The sequence below is a fragment of the Brienomyrus brachyistius genome, unplaced genomic scaffold (assembly GCF_023856365.1).
Source record: "Brienomyrus brachyistius isolate T26 unplaced genomic scaffold, BBRACH_0.4 scaffold112, whole genome shotgun sequence".
Taxonomy (NCBI): domain Eukaryota; kingdom Metazoa; phylum Chordata; class Actinopteri; order Osteoglossiformes; family Mormyridae; genus Brienomyrus; species Brienomyrus brachyistius.
The window spans coordinates 131,225-146,862 of NW_026042387.1; the positions used below are offsets into that span (position 1 = coordinate 131,225).

Here is a 15,638-nt window from a genome sequence, read left to right on the forward strand (position 1 = left end):
AGAATCCGCAGAAAGCGCTTTGTAAGATATTGGTTAGCATGTATATCTGTCCAGCAAGCCGTGTTGAATCTGCTGCCCTCTCCGCCCTATTTGGAGCCTCATACCGTTGGAACAGAATTGAGAAGTTGAGTGTGTATGCATATAAAGAATTAATTCCAATACTTAAAAAAAAATTGCCAACGAATTTTAAAGCAGACTCAGTATTCATGAATGTAATACCACTTGTTTCTGGCCGTAATCTTCTTCTATAGTTTTATTCAGTTTTTTTTATTCAATTTTATCAGTGACAGCTCCAGAGGCACTTTGTAGAAATGTGACAAGTATGAATCTGACAGTATATTACAGTTAATAGGACTTTTCTAATAATGACTCAGCCATCCATCCATCCATCCATCCATCCATTCATCCATCCATCCATCCATCCATCTTCCAATCATATTTCCTGGTCACAGTTTATTATGGCAGACTTGACGAACTTGAATTTTACTCCAGGTTACAGTCATACCTTGCATGTCACAAATAAAATCAAATAAAATGTCAAATTTTATGTATTCTGTATGAGTCATTTTTTGTTAAGGACATTAAAACCTAATAAAACCGAATGATTATTTAGTCGCCGTTCAGTCCATTTATCCAAAGTAAAAACTTTAACCACGAGACGCATTCCAAGCGGCGGGAAACAGCAATTAAGCACGAGGCGTCTAAGCGGTCCCTCGGAATCGCTGGCGTTTGGCTCTCCGCTCGCCGTGTGTGCAGATGATGTTCATGCTGTTTCCACCGTAATTAAAACTTCAGAACATAAACCATCGCTTTTTTTTCCGTGAAAGGCGCACCTCCTCTGAACTGAGCAAGCTGCACGGTAATTAAAATAGCAGGGGCTGGCGATTTCACACTGACGCCGTGAGATTAATCGCCACTCGCTTTTCTTTTATTTTTCTTTTGATATTCACGCCCAGAACCGGTCTGTGCGATCCTGCTCGGTAGATGGATGTCCGTAGATGGATGGTGGTGGAGAGTGATACCCAATGATCTTGGCAGAAGGATGGGGAAGCACAGTCTGAGTGTTTTGAGTCTTTTTATTTAGTCACCCTGTGCACATGTTGTAAGCGAAGCCGGTGACCTCACTCTGCATTCCTGTTTGTGCACATAAAACCCACCACCTTAAAAACACACTTACAAGAAGCTACCATCTAGAGAACGACCACACTGCTGTGCCTGGGCCGTTTCTCACCCCCACCAAAAGTAGTCATTATGTATGTGGCAAAATGTATGCCATTCGGAAAGCTCTTTCAGCAGGGACCTGAATATCTTTCGATGGTTCATAGGTATAAAAGCAAGGGGCCTCCCGGAACCTCAACCAGCCAGCATTTGGATCTGACGGCTTAGCACTGTCTGTCAGTGGTAATGCTCCCCCTTTCCCTCCCCAGCCTGCCAGTGTTATGGTAACGGCTCCCTGTCGGAGGTGTGCCACCACGAAACTGGCCAGTGCTCGTGCAAAGAGCACGTGATCGGGCGGCAGTGCGACGAGTGCATGGTAGGTACCCCCAATGGCTTCAACTTTGTCGTTTCTCTCACATTTTCTGAAACCTGCCTTGTTTAATGACTGCCTGCTCCATTATCATTGGCCAGGCGGTCAAAGAAAGACGATGAACAGACGCATTGTTTATTGCTAATGAACTTTAAGCCGAAGGTGGCTCATTTTGCTGTTAAACGGAAGACCTGCACAATGTGGCATCAGCAGAGTCAGACCTGAAACCACGGCCAGTGATGTCCCGCCTTCAGCGATCGGCTGTTGGGCGGGCGCTGGCCGCTAACGGCGCTAATGTCCTGTACCTGACGTGCTGTCCTCCACTGTCCTGCCCGGCCAAGCCGAACTGCTGGTGGGATGTGGAGCGGCAGGTGTGCAGGCCCTGCTCGTGCAGTTCCCTGGGGGCCGTGTCTCGCCGCTGTGACCTGGAGGGCCGCTGCATCTGCAAGCCGGGCTTCTCTGGCCGGCGCTGCGACCTGGCTCGCCAGGGCTACGAGCGCCGGGAGACACGCCGGCCCGTCCAGCAGGTCCTTCTGGAGCAAGTTCAGCAGCGCTGGGGGTCCGGCAGGGCCGGGGGGTGCACCAGAGGAGCGTACCGCCCCACGGGGGTAAACAGCTCAGCATGCATGTGTCTTCCAGCCAGCCTGCCCTTAAACTCCACCCCCCGTAATCCACACCATACCCTCTGATGCACCCATACATAATTATATTTTATGACATGCCTTTGTACCCTATTATACACCGCTGAACCTAGCCTAATTTAGCCGTGTAAGATAACCCATCCCATTTCACTCCATCCATTAGTGCCTTGGCTACATAATTGTCTTTTAGCCTACTCATGCGTTTTTACCTTATTTACACACTAAAGGCCCTAACTTTAGGACGTAACCTGCCCAGTGTCCTCTCTCACTGCCCCTACTCCAATGGCATGCAGTATGACTCTCCACACACACCTGATCCAAACTCGTCCTGTGTTTTATGACATCATAGCCTATCATGTTACACATATTGAGTTACCCTCGCATTTACACAGTGCCCCCAGTACACCCTGCTCCTGTCCACCTCCCTGACCCTCAGAGCACCCTTTGACCCCAGTCACACACCTTAATCTATTTTTACCCCACCTCCCCCGCCCGGGAATGCGTGCCTGTCCCCTCACGCTGACGTCATTCCTGTAGACCTTTCACTAACGCCCGTGTTTTTGGTTGGTTCCTCTCACATTTCGCATTGAAGCCCATGTGATTCCTGCTTGATGCTCATAAAAAGCCATCAAAGGCCTGTTTGAAATTACAACCCGCACTGAGTTTCACCAGAAGCTGCACTGTGTTTTCTCGCAGGAATGCTTTGATATGTGGGCAACTGATACGTGTCCACTTGGTTCCAGAAAGACATTTTTCTTTGCCGTTTTCTGTTCTTATAAAGAAGGGATTGAAAGGCTAGAATAACCACCATAAAAAAAGAGCAAAACTTTTGAGAGAATCTAAGGGGTGATCATGGCCTTTCCGACTAAATACGCAATTGTCCCTGTTGCTACCCTGCATAAAATACAATGCAAATTATTTTATTTTCTAAGCATGTCACGGACACAGGGCATGGTGCAGGAGGGGAAAGGAGGTGGCAGTCTACTAGCGACTGTGACACACAAGGGCGTTTATTAAGGAAACTAAATACACTGCGTAAAACTACAAACAAAAGGACCACGAGGGGTCAAACAACAAATGCGGAAAACAGCAACTAACTACAAGGAATCAAGAAGAGGCAAAGGACCATAGCACAACCTCATAATACAACACGGAGTAACATCTCAGAATGGCTTGCTGGAGAACAGAGCAGGACAGACCCTCAAAGACTCCTAGAAAACGAGGGCAAACAAGCAACATGTGTAGGACATAATCAGGTAACCAATCTACACAGGACAACAGGCAACAGAATAAAACAATTAACAAGCACTGGCAAGACAACATGCAACATGTGAAACTAATAATTAACTCACACAGAAGCTAGGGAACTTAATACCAAAAACTAGGAACGTTAACTACATACTGGGAGTGAAACTCTAGGAATAGAACGCATGGAGAATTAGACAGAACCAGAATAGAGCAGAACAGAAGACGAGCAGGGAATACCTAGGACAAGAAACCTAATAGAAAATAAATGCTGGGAAACAAAAACAAGAAATACAAATAAATGGATGAGACTGGTCTTTGGCCCGTGGTATAGACCCGCTGTTACAGTCTATACCGCACACTCAACCCATTGAGCCACACAGCAGTCTGGGAAAAGGGAAGAGCACACTGGGGCTGAATGACCAGAGACAGGGAGGAGGACAGGATGGCCAGCAACAGCTGCTGGCCGAACTGGAAGGAGACACAAAGGGCAGGAACACTGACAAAGTGGGACTGTTGAGGGGAAAGGGTATAGTCACCATCATGGAACCGCCCAGGGAGCTAATGCACACATTAATGATGTGGTCAACAAACAAAGAGACCAAGATTTAGCGCTGTAGTTTTCCGCAAGCGTTGGGAATGTTGAGCCAGCAGCAAATGCAGCTCACTGGACGTCCTGATGGGGGCGCACTCGCAGACCTCCATGCGGCGACACAGATTAGCGGCCTGTGCGCTGTACGATCAGGCGCCTGCCGCAGCAAACCATCTGCTTCCCGTGGCCTCCTTCCGCCTCTACATTCGCCGCACGCCGCCCAGTTTATTAATCGGAGACTGGAATCACGCCCCCCCTCTGCCGAGCCGTCCACATGCCGCCATCTCATATTATAATGTGTAACCCCTCTATTACAAAGCGCAATTATATCCTAAATGCGTTATTATGCTGTAAATGTTCTAAACACTTCCTGATGGACAATGCAGGTGGACGTTTCATTGTGTTGCTGATTTTTTTTTTAAATAATGTCCGCACTGGGTGTCCCAGGAAATTCTAAGCTTCCTCTCCGCAACATATGCTGGGCTGTTAATGAATTGGCCATGCTGGAGCTGCCTATTGAATGTGCTGCATGATTCAATACACGCAAAACGAAAGGGAATGCATTGTTTGAGACCTCCAAGAGTGTTTTTGCTGTGTTTGTTTTTCCTTTGGAGTGTGTCATGGTTTGTGACTAAAGATTGTGTGCACACCTCTTGGACCAGCCTTGTCTCGGGGCCATACAGTGGAACACTGCGTCCAGTTCCATATCTGAGATGATCTCAAATATTTATGTGGATGAAAAACCGAGACACGCGAGAGTAAACCTTCCAGCAAGATCCAAATGAGATTGTCCTCTAAAGAGTTTGTTCCAGGCAAATAATAACCATGATATTCAGAGCTGTGTTGTAAAATTGCTTAATTTCTATGGTAAAATGATGAATACATTTAATAAGTGTACTATGTTATAAAAAGTCCAAAATGTATTCATTTTATTAGCCATGAGGGCGACCAGAGGCTGTTTGGCTGAGGCGAGACAAGAGTTCGGGCTTCCTGCTTGAATAAAATACACTCAAATCCCGCAGCAATCCAGGGCTGGTCGTGCATCAGCACAAAGCCACCTGATCTCAGGGCTGGATTGGGATTAAAAATCCGGCCTTGACTTTGGAGTCTTCAGCAATACATTTTGCTGACTGGGGGTCCCATAAATTCTGCTGATGAAAATGTTCGGTATTCCAGCCCTGCATGGTCTTCAGATCTGATCCTAACCACAGACTGGTTTTCCGATGAAGTCTCACCATGCCTGACTGCGCATCCCAGTGTGTCCATAGAGCTGTGGAGCTTCCATGCCCACCGCGGGCACCGCTGCTCTGACCTGCCACCCTAAGCGCTCGTTCCTCCCCCCCACAGGCCACCACCTTTGGCGTACAGTCAGGACGCGGCTGCATTCCCTGCAACTGCAACTCCTTCGGCTCCAAGTCCTTCGACTGCGACGAGACAGGCCAGTGCCGGTGCCAGCCAGGAGTCGCCGGCCTCAAGTGTGACCGCTGCGCCCAGGGCCACTTCAACTTCCAGGAGGGGGGGTGCACACGTAGGCTCCGCCCTCTCCCGCTCGCTCCCATCCACTCAGATAGAAGAATGGCTTCTTTGTTCGCGGCTGAATGCGTTTAATGCTCTCCCACCGCTCAGCGTGAACAGATAGATAAATTTACTGGCATTAAAGTCGTAACATTTCACATCCTGCCCCCCTTCCCAGCATGCCAGTGCTCCCATGTGGGGAATAACTGCGACTCCAACACCGGACAGTGCATCTGCCCCCCGCACACAGTGGGAGAGAGGTGTGACAAGTGTGCCCCGAATTTCTGGGGTCATGACATCATCACTGGCTGTAAGGTGAACTCTCTTCCTCAATTTCTTTACTTTTTCCTCTTTTTCCCACACATACCATGGATAGGTCCTGATTCATTACTTGTTAAATAACCCCCCAATTATGTAAAATAAGATAATTGACTTCAAATTGACATTTAACTGGATAAACGATGCTTAATTGCCCGTCATCGACAGTCGAGGGGTTTCTCTTTTATTTGTTTATCCATGGAAAATTCACCCTTAAAAATGTGTGCTATTAGTCAGACATCTAATATGAAACTAAGCATTTTGTGAGTGGTAAGTTTTTAATTTAGAGCAGAAATTAATCCACTTCTTCTGTATCTTCTGTGTCATTGATGTCCGTGGTTTTCACCCACAGCCGTGCGAATGCAACTTGATCGGCTCCGTGACCCTGCAGTGCAACATCAACACGGGCTGCTGTTTCTGCCGGGAGCAGTTCACCGGGCAGAAGTGCACCGAGTGCAAAGTGGGCTTCCGCGATTTCCCACAATGCACCTCCTGCGATTGCTCCCTTGCCGGCTCGGCCAGCCAGACCTGCGACGCCGACCACGGCATGTGCTCCTGTGCCGACACGACAGGCCAGTGCACCTGCAAGGTACCACAAAGCATGTTGGAACGTGGTTCTGAGTGGTTTACAGTGTCATTCACTGCAGACCTCTATGTACAGCAATTGTCGCGGGAAAAGTATAAAATTTTACTGAAGTACCCACAATTACGCCTCACTTTTAAGCTTCCATAATGCTTTACTGCCACGGTGGAGTTTGTTTCTCTTTTTCGAATGTTTCTGTATCATTAGTCCTTTACGTAACAATGCTCTTGCATAGTTTGTGAGGATGAGTCAGGATTTCTCAGAGCATCATGACAACAGCAGCCGGCTTTCAGACACTTCCTCCATTCCTGCTCCTGTCAGCCACAGCGCTCGCATCTCCCTCCATTTTTATTTGCATAATCCGATGCGGGGAGACCACGCACCACCTTGCTTATGACCTCCAATCCGCTTGCACCATAGCATATTAATTTTTTTTTTTTTTTAAAAAAAAAGGTCAATAGGTGACAGGAGAAGTAGCAACTGAGGAAGACAGCAGAAATTGATGTAAATGTGTAGGTGACAGTCTGTGGCTGTTTAACCCCGCGGATCTCTTATTGTATTGAAGAGGGTTGACAGGGGTCACACCAATGGCGTCTGTGGGGTCTCCAGTCAAAATTTGACAAACGTTGGATCAACCAGCAGCCAGTTGCGCCGTGCTGTTCATAGGGTGGTCAGGCCCAAAGTCAGGCCCAGTTCCATGTGCACCCCCTGTACACCCCAACCAGGACATCCAGAACATGCTGTGTGACCCCTCCCCCATACACACACACCAACTCGTCTCCGTCCAATAGCTGCAAATGGTGCACGCAGTGAGCTCCAGCGTGATGCATTCACGGGGTGGCCCTCAGCCCTGGGATCCTCTGGCAAGCTGGGGGAGGAAGGCATAGGTGCATGGAGGGGGGGGCATGTGGGAAGTGCAGTAGAAATAGACTCGGCGTGGGTGTGGGCATTCAAATGAGGTGCTGCCATGGATGACAGCGGCGTGACACGCGGAGAGGCCCCCGCCGCCATGAGCGAGCGAGGGAGAGAGAGACGGGGAGAGAGAGCAAGCGAAGACGGGGACAGCAAGTGACGATTCTCATTAAAGGCACATCACTCCTGCCCCGGACGGAACGACACACCCACGCCGTACACACGCGCATGTCTGCACCGCCCCTGTTCATTTCGTTAGTCTTTTCATTGTACCTCCCTTCCCCACATTTAGGGCTAATTTTTGGGGCAGAATCAGCCAGTTGGGAGTTTTTATGATACCCTGTGACATCTTATCTCGCCCCGTCCCGCGCTCCCAGTTGCCGGGGGAGGAGGGGCCACATGGCACAGTCACGCATGTGACATGCCTGTCAGGGCCGTCTCAGATCGAGCCCCCGGCTCATTACCTCGCTGTCACCCTGGCGAGGTCGCCACGCGTGCCTCCTCTGACCAGATTAACGGGCGACACTCGCCAACTCTGTCCGGGCTTGGACAGCGGCGCGCCATTAAACTGGAGCCGCAGTCGGGCCTCCATGCCGCTCATGTCTTTTACTGATGATAGCGGGTAGATTCGCTTGGTAGATCCTTCCGGAGCAGGATGGGCTGCACCGAGCCGCTCACCGCAGAGGAACCACAGTGCGCTGCCCACTTCTCATTTGCACCAGGCCGCACATTTATTAGTAACACTTAAAATTTTTATTTGTTTTGTTTGTTTGTTTAGTTGTTTATTTATCCAGTCCTTTTCCATAATGGCCTCTCCCAGGAAACACAGGATACCTTGGATGGAATTCCAGTCTGTCGCAGGACACACACACACACACACACACACACACACACGCACACACACGTCAGGTAAACGTATCCTTATGGGGAACGCTCATTCATTTCTACGGGAAAAATGCTAACGCTAACTATGACAATCTTAGCCCCCACCCAACCATACCCATAAGTAACCAAACAAAATGCAAGAGTTTTTCCATTTTTGTTTTTTCATTGCAGTCACGGATTTTTATTAAATTGAGTTTTTTCTCATGAGGGAAAAACACGGTTATTCATAATGTTATGGGGACATTGTGTCCCCATAAGGTAAGGTATACCCGTTCACACACACACACACACACACACACACACACACACACACACACACACACAGATACATGCACACACACAAACACCAAAGGACATTTACATTTATTTTATTTAGCAGATGATGCACAAGCAAGGGAAATAGCACATTACATTCAGCCTTCTGACCCCACAGTGCTATCAAATGGACTACAGCACTGTCCATTGTTCATTCATTCATTCATTCTTTCAATCATTCACTAACTATTCTTTCATCCTCCATCCTTTCATTCATTTCTTGAATGATTCATTCATTCATTCATCCAATCATTCATTCACTCACACATGCACCCATTCATTCATTGATTCATTCATCCATCATCCATTCATTCATTCATTTGTTGGATAATTCATTAATTTATGCTTTTATTCATCGCTCCATCTATCCACATATTTGTTGATTGATTGATTGATTGATTGGTTGATCTCTGCTCTCCCTACGTGTCCTAAACCCTTGCTGCCGCTGTGACTCTAGGCCAACGTGGAGGGGCTGGCGTGCGATCGGTGCCGGCCGGGGACCTTTGGGCTCAACGTGAGGAACCCGCTGGGCTGCAGCCAGTGCTACTGCTTCGGCATGTCTGACACATGCAGCGAGGCCCCTGGGCTCATCCGCATGTGGGTAGGTGGCGTCTGCACTGACTCACCCCGGAGGGCCGTCAATCCCATAATGCCACACAACCTGGGCCAACAGATGGGCACAGAAACGTTAGCGGTTAGTGCTTTGGCCCGGGGAGCAAGTCGTAAATAAATATAGTTATCTGTGAGACAGGGTTTGGGACCTGCTCCCTACAGCCGTCTAGTAATTAGGTTCTGAACACTGGAGTCATTTATCACCTGAAATGATGGAAGTCCAGAAGGGCATCACAAGGTGCCACCATGCCTCAAAGCTAGCAAGAGCAGGACAGTAAATTAGGACAGTAGCAAAAATGTTCTGATGGCAGAAGGAACAGTGATTGGTTCAGAGAGTAACCAATCAAATTGCAGAGGACGTTGTAGAGGGTCCAAGCAAGTAAAGGAGGCAGGACCAAGACATCTGATTGATTGGTTCCGCCTCCTCTAGTTGCTTGGACCCACCTACTCTACAATCTTACTGTTTTTTTTCTCTGAACAAATTTTTCATTCTGCCGTTTTTGTGTAAGTGAAACTCGTACGAGCGCAGCAGTGGCTACTTAATAATTAGAGAACTCATGACCTTTACCAATTTTCAGCCTCAGAAGGATAATACGGACTTATTCTATATATTGGTACGTGCGTTAAATAAAACTGAGGGATTCGAGGCCAGCTGAACAAACAGTAAAATAAGAGATTTCTTCTGGCCTCACGCCTTTGCAAAAAACACACCAACCGCTCGCTATTTCTCATGAAATTAAGCAGACGATAAATATAGGAGAGCGCAGGTGCAGACAGAAAAGCGTGGGACCTGGGTGATGGCAGAGGGCCGCCGAGAAATATTTTCCTGTTTGTTTTTAATAAGGATTTTCTTGGCAAGAGCCGGGATCTGATAAATCTCTGTGTCCATGGAGACGCAGGCTGAGGACTTGATCAGAGGACACTTTTATATAAATGCGAACTGCGGCTAAATTAAATAAGGAATGCAGCTCAAACTTAATCTAACTCTGTTTGCTTTAAGGGGACGCCAGTTGACAGTCTCTGCCTTTATTTATTGGAATGCAAAGGATTTTCCCTAAGTCACTGAGTCGTGAGATTACTAGCTGAAGGATGGAGAAAAGCCCACTGAGACCCGCTTGGATTTAAACGCTGTCTTTAATGTCATTCCCTACTCCATCACTGGGGTCCCTGAGCATCTGAGGGCCATTGTCTGGGCCCCTCGGAGGGCAGCGGAGGCTGATCTCTCAGACATGAGGCTGCTACCACCACACACAGCCGAACACATCACACCCGGGTCTCAGATTACCTCCTTTCTGTGCTCCTGATCATTAATTCAGCCACAGCGTATGATTACAAAATAATGTCTTTACAGCCTGGCCATCAGGTAACATAGCAAAACTTGCTACATACGAATGGTGAGAATTCACTGTCTGGTTTTTTGGTGTTTTCGGTGTGCCTGACTGTGGTGGTCCCTGTCTGGTGGTCACTGTCCAGTGGTTCCTGTCCGGTGGTCCCTCTCCGGTGGTCCCCCTTTCACGAATCACTTATTCCCCCCACCCCAGCTCACCCTGAAGCCCGAGCAGACAGTGCTGCCACTGGTGGACAAGGCCTGCCGTCTGACGACCACACAGGGCATTTCGTTCCAGTACCCAGAGATCATCGCCCACGCAGAACTGGTGACCCGCGAGCTGACGGAGCCATACTACTGGAGGCTCCCAGAGCAGTTCCAGGGATCCATGGTCATTACACGTCAGCACTCCCCGCTGAACACACCACTAATGCTAACTGGTCCGGGATGGGTGGGGGCACCTTCCGGCTAGTGTCAGGAACCTGCTGTTTTATTAGCGTTCTGCGATTCAGTCTCTCACTTAAAAATGCCAGTTAAATGTTCTCAGGTACAGTGGTACCTCAGAACTCGAACTTAATCCGTTCAGAACTCGGGTTCGAATCCTAAAAAGTTCAAATTCTAATCAAATTTTCCCCATAAGAAATAATGGAAAACCAATTAATTGGTTCCCAGCCCCAAAATATTACACCTAAATATGTTTTTAATTTTTTTTTAGCATTTAAACACAAAATGAACGGGATAAAAGAAGAAGAGCATATACTAAACACATCTCAGCACATTTATCAAAACGGTCATTTGTAAAATAAGAAAATAAATGTATCCAAACAGTGTGTAAATTAAAAAAGAAAAAAACCAACGATACCTTTTTCATAAACCCAGACACATTGTTTATTTTTATTCTTACTCAGTATTCGTTAATTTGTTTGTAAATCGCAAACTTTTAGGTTGTAACATTTGTACAACTATTGCGTAACTTTTTGGTGAGCAATGGCTACCAAAATGATATAAAGTACAATGTATTATGTGATACAGTATTTTCAATTTAAAAAAACGATGCTACAGTATAACAGCGAATGCGAGGCTGAGACGGGAGCATCACCCTTTGTTTCCGCTGAGAGACGTGCCGCGTGACTCATTTCCCCGCGCGTACAAGTTATCTTAGGTTTACGTTCACGGTTCGACTTCTGAGATTCAGATTGAGTTCTTTTTTTTTTCGAACTGGTTGGTTCAACTAGTTCCAGTTCTAATGAGTTCAGGTACTGAGGTACCACTGTATAATACTGACACTCATAAAAGTCATTCCGCTAATAATATCCCAGTGCTAAAGCAATGTGCAGGGGCGTGGCTACAGGTGGGCAAGGGTGTTTCTACGAGGGACAAGGGGCGTGGCTATAGGTGGGCGAGGGTGTTTCTATGAGGGACTAGGGGCGTGGCTGCAGGTGGGCGAGGGTGTTTCTATGAGGGACAAGGGGCGTGGCTACAGGTGGGCAAGGGTGTTTCTATGAGGGACAAGGGGCGTGGCTACAGGTTGGTGAGGGTGTTTCTATGAGGGACAAGGGCATGGCTGCAGGTGAACAAGGGTGTGGCTACAGGTGAATAAGGGCTTGGCTACAGGTACAGTAGGCAGGGGAGTTTGTATGGGTGGAGAGGGGCGTGGCTACAGGTGGACAGGGGTGTTTCTATAGATGGAGAAGGGCATGGCTACAGGTGGGCAGGGGGTAGTGTTTTTGTTGCCCACCCAACAGGGACAGACTGTACACCCAAATGCCTACTACCAGTGGTAAGAGTTCAGGTAGAGTGTCAAGAAAGGAAATGGCAGAGGTCAATTGGGGGACTGGAGCTCACACCCTGACTTTCAAGATGATATATCAGCATTGTTGACAGCCAAGTCTGAACTGAAAATTTGCGACACACATGAAAATTTTACCGTCAAAATGTACTGTAGTGATTTGGTATCTTTACGACTTAATTTAAATGTTGGTCTCATTGAATATCTTCCTGTGTCCAGATAACGGCATATGGAGGAAAGCTGAAGTACACCATATATTATGAAGCCCGTGATGAAACAGGCCCCTCCTCCTATGAGCCTCAGGTGATCATGAAAGGAGGTCCCCTGAAAGACAAGCTGATAATGCGACACATGCCCGGCCTGCAGATCGGCCAGCTGACCCGGCATGAGATCGAGATGACCGAGGTGAGTGTCAGCCGCACTGCCTTTGACACACTGACATGTTAACATGCTGACATGCCACCATGCAAACACATGGGGATGCTAACATAATGACAGGCTAATACATGGACATGCTAACAAACTAACACACTAGCATGCAGATATGCCGAGTCAGTGCAGTGTGCACGTTTGGTCTGAAGCTGATCGTCATGCTTCTCGTTTTAGCACGACTGGAGACGCGGTGATAACAGTGCAATGTCACGCGAGGACTTCATGAATGTGCTGTTCAGCATCGAGTACATCCTCATTAAGGCCTCCCACGGCAGCTTGATGAGGCATAGCAGGTGAGCTGGCATCGCCCCCCAAGCGACAGGACGACCCCACCCCTGCCTCCGCATGCGTCCGATAAGCAAAAACACAGCATGCCATCAGACTTCCCACTGGTGTCGAGAGCAACGCTAATCACACCGTGACGAGATGATGCCAATGAAGCCAATGGCGTCGTTGACGGCTGTCAAGCAGAGTGTCAACAGGCAGTGAATTCTGTCTCGCGCTTGCGATGGACCGTCAACAAGCATCCCGCATCCTAACCACTTCCCATTTAAATTCTGCAATGGCAGGATCTCTGAGATTTCCCTGGAAGTTGCAGAAGAAGGGCGCCCCTCAGTGGAGAGTGAGCGCGCCTACCAGATTGAGAAATGCGAGTGTCCGCTGGGGTATTCGGGCCTGTCCTGCGAGGTAAGCCATGCACATGTCCATCCTGAGCAGGCCCCAAGCCTCTCCTCGCTAACACAAACACACATCCCGCTTTGGGCTGCCTTCTCCAAACTTCTGGGACCATGCAGGTTTTCTATGCCTCCTTAAGGGAGCCTTAGGACGTAGAAAAAAAACAAACTTTCGCTTCTCCATTATGACTTCGGAGACGGAAAGTGTGATTGATGTGTGGTACGAACGAGGGGGCCTTCAGGAAGCCGGCTGCGAGCCGTCGGGTGGGTGAAGCAGATGGCATTTATTTTAAGCTGCTGCATAGTTAATAAAGCATTTTTTAAATGGGCATTTAGCGTGTTTGTTGTGAACAGATGGCTTTCCAAATTGACCCTATTAATACTGAGCGTGCATGTTCCATGCCTCTCCTGAGCCGCCCGATCTGGGGCTGATGCTCTGTCTTGTGGCCGGTCCTCTGGCAGGAATGTTCTGCTGGCTTCTACCGGGTGGCGGAGCATGCTGGGGGCCGGGCTTCCCACACTGGCATCGGCAGCTGTGTCCAGTGCCAGTGCAGCGGCCACAGTGAGATCTGCGACCCCGAGACATCCATCTGCCAGGTGATCATGCCGACTGCCAGACATTCTTTCCTGAATTTGCTTAGTGCAGTAAAAGCTCTTGTATCCGGCAACATCTAGTATCCGGCAGCCTCTCTTATCTGGAAACGCGGAATTTTTAATTTTTATACATGTATTATACGATTGTTCTAGTTACTTGAACGGCGGATACGAGAACTTTTACTGTATATCGCCGACGTAGTAAATGAAGCAAAATCTTGTCCAATGACACACCTCCACAGGGACACAGGAAGTCCGTTTGTCTCCACGGTAACGAGTGCATCACGTGGACCCACATTGCCGCTGAGCCACCCCTCCCTCCACTCCCCCTGTCATTGTTTCCCCAGGCATGAAATTCAGCTTCAGCCTCGAGCTCATTTGCATGTGTGCTAATAACAATGTCATTTGCATTTTACAGAGCTGGAAAATTGAAAATGTTAAATGAACGCGTACGGCGCGGTTTCGTTAATGGCGGCACGTGCATCGTTAAATGGAAGGCCTCGGACGGCGTGGTTCGGTGAGCGGCTGCCCTGGTTGGCTGATTCCAGCTGTACCGACACTTGAAAATGTCAGAGAATAAAACGATCGCAAAGGCTGCTCCTGTCCCGCAGGTCGTCAGCTGTCAGTTACTTCCAAAATCGCAGTCGAGCCGTTTTCCAGGCTCTTTTTCCTGCTCTGTTCCAGCCAAGGAGTCCATTGTGTTAATGACTGACTCATTAACATCTCTTATTTCAGATAAGTTAGTTACTGCTAAAGTTAGTGGCCCAGAGAGCCCACTGCCTCAGCAGACAGGGCAAGTATATATTCGAATTTATACAGAAGTGCGCTTGGCCAAAATGCAGCAGTTTCTGAAACGACTGGAGTGTGAAATCAACTATCTAGACAGTAAAGTATTGACAGGGGCCAGCTATATCACTGATCCAAAGTTTAAGTTAGAGTTTCACTTTTCAGGTCTTGTACTAATAACTGCAACCAGATTCTTTCTTACAAATGTGCAAGAACAACGTGCCAACAGTGCAGAAGGTTATGGTTCCATATGGATGCAAGATAGTATCACCACTGGATGCTATAGGGGATGTAAGGGTCAGGTGATCGACCTAGACCAAGCAGTGTTGTGACCCTGAAGTTTAAACCACACATTCAGACAACGATTCTCTTCAGGGCCACCGTAGAGCCAGGTCAAATTCTTTTGTGCCTTGTACAAATTAAGTCTCATTTTATTAATTTTATTGTGTTTTATTATTTGATACACAGACAGTGTGCAGTGCAATAATAAAATACAGTAATATAATATAAAACAAACAAAGTAGATAAATCAGACAGTGCATACATTCTATACCGCTGATGTTGCAGAGTTAGGTTGTATAATATCGATGAAGTTGACACACGTAGTGCAGATGTGTGTGCGACAAGCTTGTGGGGAATGTGAGAATGGGAAATATGGGTTTATGACTTTAAGCTTGGGGTTGTATAGCTTCTTTTTCCTGGCTTGCCACATGTGGATGGAGGCTGGCTATGAGTGATTATTAGCTGTCATGCAGCAGGTAACCGTGGTGACGCCTGGTGTCGTTGACGGTGACATTAGTAGGGTGCCACCCTGGGCTTGGGTTTTGGAGCTCGTGTAGCTCAACAAGAAGCAGATGGTGCTGATAATGCATCATAAGTTCATGGGTTCA

General features: G+C 47.9%; 1 protein-coding gene across 1 annotated transcript in view; it reads left to right on the forward strand.

Moving 5' to 3' along the window:
• Positions 1 to 15,638, forward strand: part of lama2 (laminin, alpha 2) — a 103,754-nt gene that overhangs the window by 58,642 nt on the left and 29,474 nt on the right. Inside the window, exons 20-29 of the mRNA XM_049004573.1 lie at positions 1,428 to 1,534; positions 5,354 to 5,534; positions 5,700 to 5,836; positions 6,192 to 6,428; positions 8,992 to 9,135; positions 10,688 to 10,864; positions 12,482 to 12,667; positions 12,869 to 12,987; positions 13,264 to 13,381; positions 13,831 to 13,965. Of these exons, the coding sequence (XP_048860530.1) occupies positions 1,428 to 1,534; positions 5,354 to 5,534; positions 5,700 to 5,836; positions 6,192 to 6,428; positions 8,992 to 9,135; positions 10,688 to 10,864; positions 12,482 to 12,667; positions 12,869 to 12,987; positions 13,264 to 13,381; positions 13,831 to 13,965 (1,541 nt within the window). The remainder of the gene's footprint in view (positions 1 to 1,427; positions 1,535 to 5,353; positions 5,535 to 5,699; positions 5,837 to 6,191; positions 6,429 to 8,991; positions 9,136 to 10,687; positions 10,865 to 12,481; positions 12,668 to 12,868; positions 12,988 to 13,263; positions 13,382 to 13,830; positions 13,966 to 15,638) is intronic.